This window comes from Coenobita brevimanus, chromosome 103 (genome assembly GCF_032717465.1).
Source record: "Coenobita brevimanus isolate Jiangsu-jjx chromosome 103, ASM3271746v2, whole genome shotgun sequence".
In the NCBI taxonomy this organism is placed as follows: domain Eukaryota; kingdom Metazoa; phylum Arthropoda; class Malacostraca; order Decapoda; family Coenobitidae; genus Coenobita; species Coenobita brevimanus.
The window spans coordinates 579543-587500 of record NC_137056.1 but is presented as its reverse complement, the minus strand read 5'-3'; the positions used below and the strand labels follow the sequence as shown (position 1 = coordinate 587500).

The following is a 7958-nucleotide window of genomic DNA, read 5'->3' as shown; positions in this document are numbered from 1 at the left end:
TTTAAGTGCGTATAAGTGTATGTGTTTTTGTCTGTTTGTGTTCGTACGTTTATGCATGTGCGCATTATGTTTATTTGTGCAGGCTGTATGTGTGTATGTATGTGTCACTTCCTGTATGCTGCCTTCCCCTAACTTACTCAACCCTATCTTACCTATACTCCCCTAACCTTCCTTCCCCTACCTTACCCTAATCTACCCTAACCTAACCTTCCTTCTCGTGACCCAAGCTTGTCTCTCCCCTCCCCTCCCGTGACCTAAGCTAACCTCGTGTCTCTCTCCTGTACCAGACAAGCCTGAGGGTAACGTGCCAATCCTCCCCAGGGGCAACCACACCTTCCCCTTCAGGTTTCAACTTCCGGAGAGCTCCCTTCCTTGTTCCTTCGAGAGTAAGAGTGGCACCATCAGGTATTACATCAAGGTGGGTCAAGGGATATAATGGTGTAGGTAGATTTGTGGGTGCATAGCCTACTGCAGGTAGATCTGTGAGTGATTATAATAGGTAGATTTGTGTTTGTATACTGGAGGTAGACTTGTGAGTGTTCATATACTGGAGGTAGATTTGTGTTTATATATTATATGTAGATTTGTGAGTGTTCATATATTGTGGGTAGATTTGTGAGTTTCTATACTGAAGGTAGATTTGTGAGTGTTATATACTGTAGGTAGATTTGAGTGTTTATATACTGAAGGTAGATTTGTGGTGTTTGTATACTGAAGGTAGATTTGTGAGTGTTATATACTGTAGGTAGATTTGTGTGTTTATGTATTGCTGATAGATTTGTGAGTGTTTGTATAATGCAGGTGGATTAGTGAGTATTAATATGTTTTTGTGTAGCTGTGTCAAGCAGCAGACCACAACACAGCATAACAACCACAACAGCGGCACATTACCCAACGTTAACCCCCCAACACCACCACATAACATCAATATCCCACTACCGCATAACAATAGCCTACATACCGATCCTAGTCACCACACCAACACAGAACAGAAACCGCACCACCGGATGAGCCGAGAGAAACCGATCACCACCACACCAGCGAACCCATCCACTAGAGATCTACCAATGTATCGGTATCGGTGGTATCGGCCCATTATTAGAGTACCGGTATCGGAATCGGTATCGGATGATTTTCTGCCGATACTACCGATACTTAAAAGGAATTTAGTGCGTAGCATATCACTCACTGGAAGTTATTTTGTTAAACAGAATTTGGATGTTTTATAGGGATGAAAAATATATGATTGGTAATATCCAGTTATTTAGTATCATATTATTTTGGGTACATGGTGCGTAGTAATGCAGTACATTCTTTTGGTAATGAGCCACATCTGCCACCATAGACATGTACGAGACAGGCAGGTTGGCATCAGCGGCTCAGGGCCCTGCCACAGCCCTCAGATGGAAGGCACCACCCTCCCTCACTGCTATCGGCATCGGTATCAATAGTAGTATCGGTATCGGTCCAATTTTGTAGTATCAGTATCGGTATCGGTCTAAATTTTGGTATCGGTACATCTCTACTATCCACCACACCACCACATAACCTAATATAACCACTCCACTACCAAATAACACATTCATCACAACACTACACAACATAAACCAGATCAATATACCACCACATAAAATTACCATCACATCATTACCACAAACCTAACCACACCACCATATAACATCACCATCCTACCACCACATAACCCATCGCCACACAGCCTAACCACACCACCATATAACATCACCATCCTATCACCACACAGCCCAACCTACCTACCACACACCCTACCAAACAACACCACACAGCCTAACCTAAGCGCCACACCACCATCTAACATCACCACCACACCACCACCTAACATCACTACAAAACCACCGCATAACATCGTCGTACCACCACATAACATCACCACACCACCACATAACATCACCATCACACAACCTAATCTGACACCGCAACGCTAAAAGTCTCACATTATTATTTTTATCCCTGCTCATTAATGGCCAGTCAATTAGCTTAGTCTGGGTCATTACACACAAATTGCCACTCGGTAATGAAGTACACCGTGAACCTGTGTTAATTAATGATGATGATGATGGTGGTGGTGGTGGTGGTGGTGGTGCTAATGATGATGATGATGATGATGCAAACCTAACTTAACCTAGCAAAGCCGAGTCTAACAACACCCAACCCAGTCCAACCCAACCTCGCCTACCGTAACTAAAACTGACCAAACGAAACTCATAACAATCCAATCTAACACAGCCCACAGGCCTCACCTACCCTAATCTCTGTCCAGCCTAACCTAACCATTACCTACCCTGATCTAGCATAATCAAGCTAAACCCAACCTAACCAAATCTGACCAAACCAAACCTATATTAACCTCCAACCTAACCTACCTGTCCTAACCTAGCCAAACTTAATCCACGATACCCTAAACAAACCTAATTAAATCTACATCTGACTCAACCAAACCTAAATTAACCTCCAACCTAATCAACATTTATCTAACTTAATCTAACTTAATCTAGCCCAACCTGTCCCCTGCTTCAACTCACCTTCCACACCATCCCCCTTACAGGTGACGGTGGACATCCCGTACGCGTCTCCTCCGCAGGGCATGAAGTACTTTACCATTATAGGTCCTCACATTGATTGCATGGACGAGCAGTATCTGGTAAGTATTCTCTCTCTCTCTCTCTCTCTCTCTCTCTCTCAACACAGTCTCTGGGCATATCCGGATTTTAATGACGATTCTCCAGTACAATTTCCTATCCCTCTTTATCTATCTATCTGTCTATTCATCTGTTAGTCTATATATCAATCATTCTATCTCTGTTTTCGTGTCTGTCTATCCACCTATCTATCTATCTGTTTGTTTTCCTGTTTATCCATCCATCTATCTATCAATCTACAGATCAATCATTCTCTCTCTGTATCCATCTATTTATCTATCTCTATCAACTGTCTATTAATCTACAAATCATTCTACCTATTGACGTATTTCCCATTCTGTCAATTAATTAGCTCTAAAGATCAATTATTAACAAAGGACTTGGGATATTAACTGTCCGCTACGGCCATGTTTTATATATTCTTTCAGTGCTCAAGCGATGTTCTTCAGCAGATGAGTGAGTTCTCGGGGTGAAGTGGTCAACAACGATTCTACTACGCACGGATAATTGTAGTTTCCCAAATTATTATGGACAAGTACAATTTTAAACATGGCAATGTAACACAACTCAGGTTTTTTTTCAGTACGATTTTCATAATAGATAACTCAAGCAATTGTAAAGTCATATATTTTCACCATAATTGTAGATATATATTTAATAATCGTGAGTACAGTAGTTTTATTTACAGTTAATGTCCTTAATAACAATGGTACTAAGTTAATGTGCGAAAATAAAGCAAGAAAGTGTAATTAAATACATTGCCAGGGTAACTGCTCCAGACCTACATTCATCAACTTGTTTTTCTATCTTTAAATCATGAGCAGCGATGTACGGTGATAAAATCCACTGAAAATCGATGGACTATGAGACGTCACTGGCTACCGCGACTGTACACCCACTGAAAAAAAGATGTTCGTTACCTTTGTGGTGTGATACACTATGACATACGGACCAGGGATTCTGAACTACTACCGGTATCAAACGAACACGGTTTCACTTTTACAGGTCATTTCAGGGTTCATCGCACCAGTATTTTTTTAGTGGCTGAACAATTAAAAAGAAAAAAGTATGACACACCCAGGGTACAATGGCTGTGAAAATGAGCGAGTTTTGTAGGACACACATGAATCTATTAACATGTCAACAATATACCATCCAATATGTGACGATTTAGGCATTTTCCAGTCGTAACAATTACCATGGACAATATTTGCACCTATAATTTTACACGGTGGCCCAAATATCACACGCTTCGACCATGTTTCATAACGGTAGGTGCGATACTAAACTGCCTGTAAGTAACCATGTGCCGTGCCTCTCCTTGCCACAGAAACCCATGGTAGGGCAAGACAAACGGGCGCTGTGCTGCCTGTGTTGCAAGCGCGGCCCTGTGTCACTACGCACGCAACTGGAGCGGACAGCCTATGTGTGTGGTGAGAGCATCAAACTCAAGGCTGATATTGACAACCAGAGTGAGCAGGATATAAGACTCAGGCTCAAACTAGTACAGGTGAGGCTCAGACTATGCTCCGCTCACTGCAACTTGGTCTTAAATTGGTCAAACTAGTACAGGTGAGGTAGAGGTTAAAGAAAAACATATAGCACAAGCAGGAGTACGCTACAAAGGCTACGGAGGCTGCCTGGCACTTCGTTACTAGTATAGTTTATGCCTGTATCTGCTGGGTCAGGATTCCCGAGGCTTGAATGGTGAGAGAGAGAGAGAGAGAGAGAGAGAGAGAGAGAGAGAGAGAGAGAGAGAGAGAGAGAGAGAGAATGTTAAAGCTGCACTTTAACTTAATGATTATAGATTGCTGTCATTACTGCCTCAACCTACCTCATTCTACCCTGCCTCGACCTGCCTCACCCTGCCCTGTCCTTTGTACCTTGCCTCGACCTGCCTCATTCAACCCTGCATCACCCCAGCCCTGCCTCACCCTCCCCTACTTCCACCTGCCTCACCCAGCCCTGCCTCACACTGCCTTGCTTCACTCTGTCCTGCCTCACCCCAGCCCTGCTTCACTCTGCCCTGCCTCATCCCAGCCCCTCCTCACCCTGTTCTGCCTCACCCTACCCTGTCTCGCTCCGCCCTGCCTCATCCTTCCTTGCCTTACCTTACCCTACCCTTCCTATCCCTACCCTGTCACATGCTATCATGCCTCAACCTGCCGTGTGTCCTCCTCCCCCCTCCTCTCTTTCTGCCTCTCCCTGTCTCCCACCTTCTACACCCCCCCTTCCTTGTCAGGGTGAGCACCGTGGGTTATCGAACGAGGTGTCTTGTCCATCATGTACATAAATCACTCTTATCACCCTCACCCCCACCCCAACTCCACCCTGCCTCCCATCCCACTCTATCCCTAAACCCCCAGCCTCGCCTCCAAGCTCCACCCTGCCTGCCATTCCACTCCATCCCTACACCCCCAGCCTCACCTCCACCCTCCACTCTGCCTCCTATCCCACTCCATCCCTACACCACGTCCCTCATATGATCACCGCTTAACCTGTCCTATCCCAGCCTAACTTAACCTAACAAAGCTTAACAAACTCTAACCTACCTTAACCTCACTCTCTGTCTCTGCCTCCCACCTTACCCACCACCTGCCTCACCCACCACCTGCCTCACACACCACCTGCCTCACCCACCACCTGCCTCACCCACCACCTGCCTCATTCACTACCTGCCTCACATAATCAAGGCTTAACATAATCATATATACTGCATAAAGAACAATATCATGATTTGTACGATGGTGATTAATGTGTGTGTGTGTGTGTGTGTGTGTGTGTGTGTGTGTGTGTGTGTGTGTGTGTGTGTGTGTGTGTGTGTGTGTGTGTGTGTGTGTGTGTGTGTGTGTGTGTGTGTGTGTGTGTGTGTGTGTGTGTGTGTGTGTGTGTGTGTAATTAAAGCAACAATCTACCCTGTGGCCAAACTCTTCACTATTCCTCCTAACTTAGCTCTGATTCGTAACTGCCTGCCCTCCTGTCGCCCCTGTCTAATCCCTACCCTGCCAAACTTGACTCTGCCTGACCCTGCCTATCTCATTCCTACTCTGCCTCACCTTGACCCTGCCTGCCTCATCCTATCCTGCCTAACCCTGCCTTCCTCATCCCTACCCGGCCACACCTTTACCCTGCCACCTTCATTCCTACCCTGCCTCATCTGTACCCTGCCTTACCCTGCCTACAGTACGTGGAGTATTTCATCGACCGTGGTGTCCTTGGGGTCAGCAAGGACATCCAGCACCCTGTCCTGGAGTACACAGGCGACCCCGTGGCGGCAGGTACAAGGTGGAAGTTTGACTCATCACAGAGCCTGGTGGTGCCCGTCATGCCCCCGACACTGATTGGCGTGTGTAGGCTACTGCAGATTTATTATGTGCTGAAGGTACGGTGTTAACTAGACCTATTTATCTATCTATTTATTTATCTATCTACCCTATCTATCTACCTGCCTATCTGTCTATTTATTTATATAGCGGAACCTACATACGTATCTATATATCAATGTATCTGTAATTCACAAGGCTTATCAAGGTACAGTCGCTTCCACTAGCTCGTACTGTCGTTCGGATGGAAGGCTTCGTAACATTTATTACTTAGAAACTTAATCTACATATTATACCTTAACACTGTCTTATGTGCAGTTCAATCTCCCCCTTAAGTATGGACATAGCTGCCACCAGTAACGTAATATTATAGGAAATTGTAAATTCGTAACAGGCAACTGAATCGCTGACAAGGATGTGTACAGAAATTCCCCGAAATAAATGATAATACGACCGTCTCAAAACTGCCAGAACTTAATGATATCTTGCTAAACTAATCGGTAATAATTAAATTGTATGTATGTATGTATGTATAAAGGTTTCTCTATACATTTGCAGGTAAACATAGTGATGAGCAAGGCTGGAGAGGACCTGCACATGCACTTCCCCATCACCATCGCCACTGTGCCCTTCCGTATACCTAACTCATCACACCAGCCCAACATCACCTATAGTAAGTCATCACAGACTCATCACTCGTTTATCACCGCGCTTTCAGTCTCATCACAACAGCCAAACATCACTCAGAATGTCATTATCACGATTCATTGCTTATTGTCACTGTGGTCTTCCATATACACAGCTCATCACATCAGCTTAACATCACCTATGAAGTCATCACTAAAGACTCATTACCCGTTTCTCATCAAGTTTTCAGTCTCATCACACCAGCCAAACATCACCTGAAATGTTCTCATCCCTGCCCTTCCTTTCGGTCTCAGGTCAGTGCTGTGATCACGTGGAAGGCGGTCTGTACATCGGTCCGGAGTTCCAGCTGGGCCAAGTGTACGACGGTGGGCTTGACAGCAGCCCCGAGGCGGTGCTGCTGTACAGGCCAGTGTACGTGTGCATCCCCAACCCCAAACTGTCCCTGACCCCAGCTGCACGGGCCAGGATGGCGGGGGACCAACAGCAGCAGATCCACGACACCGACATTGGCGAGGCGCTGGGCGGTGGGGGACATATTGGACGCAGTGGTAGTATGAGCGTCGCTGGGAGTCACTTTGGTCGCAGCGCTAGTATGAGCGTGCATGCGGTCAACATAGGGAGGAGTGGCAGTATGAGTGTGCACGGAACCAACATAGGGAGGAGTGGCAGTATGAGTGTGCACGGAACCAACATAGGAAGGAGTGGCAGTATGAGTGTGCATGGAAGCAACATCGGTCGTAGTGGCAGCATGAGCGTTCACAGCACTAACATAGGTCGCAGTGGAAGTATGAGCGTGCATGCCACCCCTAGCAGTAGTGGTGGAGCTAATATAGGTCGCAGTGGCAGCATGAGTGTGACGGCGACGCATCATATTGGTGGTGGTGGCAGCGGTGGTGGAAATGTTGGCAGCGTGAGTGGGAAAAAGTCTAGTAAGAGAGTGTCACACGAACCAGCCGAAAAAACCTCAACCATGTGATCCCGGCCAAGGTATTAGTGGTGAAAATGGTGACGGTGGTGGTGGTGGTGGTGGTGGTAGTGTTGGTGGTGGTTGAAGCGACGATGGTGATGATTATGATTCAGATGATGATGATGGTGGTGGTGGTTGAAATGGTGATGGTTATGATGATGATGGTGGTAGTGGTGGTGGTGATGGTACCTGTGATGATGGTGACTGAAGTGGTGGTTTGTGGTGTGATGATGACAGTGGTAGTGGTGATATCAGAGAGATCATGGTGGAAGGCTGTATGATTATGACAGGTAATGATGTTTAATATATACCGTGTTCTGGTACTGGTGATGATGAAAGTAA

General features: G+C 45.8%; 1 protein-coding gene across 1 annotated transcript in view; it reads left to right on the top strand.

The window, feature by feature from the left end:
* The window catches only part of LOC145415567 (arrestin domain-containing protein 2-like), a 52882-nt gene extending 45249 nt beyond the window's left edge, over positions 1–7633 (top strand). Inside the window, exons 4-9 of the mRNA XM_080284789.1 lie at positions 288–418; positions 2585–2680; positions 4009–4188; positions 5863–6060; positions 6560–6674; positions 6943–7633. Of these exons, the coding sequence (XP_080140915.1) occupies positions 288–418; positions 2585–2680; positions 4009–4188; positions 5863–6060; positions 6560–6674; positions 6943–7625 (1403 nt within the window). The 3' untranslated portion in view covers positions 7626–7633. The remainder of the gene's footprint in view (positions 1–287; positions 419–2584; positions 2681–4008; positions 4189–5862; positions 6061–6559; positions 6675–6942) is intronic.
* The last annotated feature ends 325 nt before the right edge of the window (positions 7634–7958 follow it).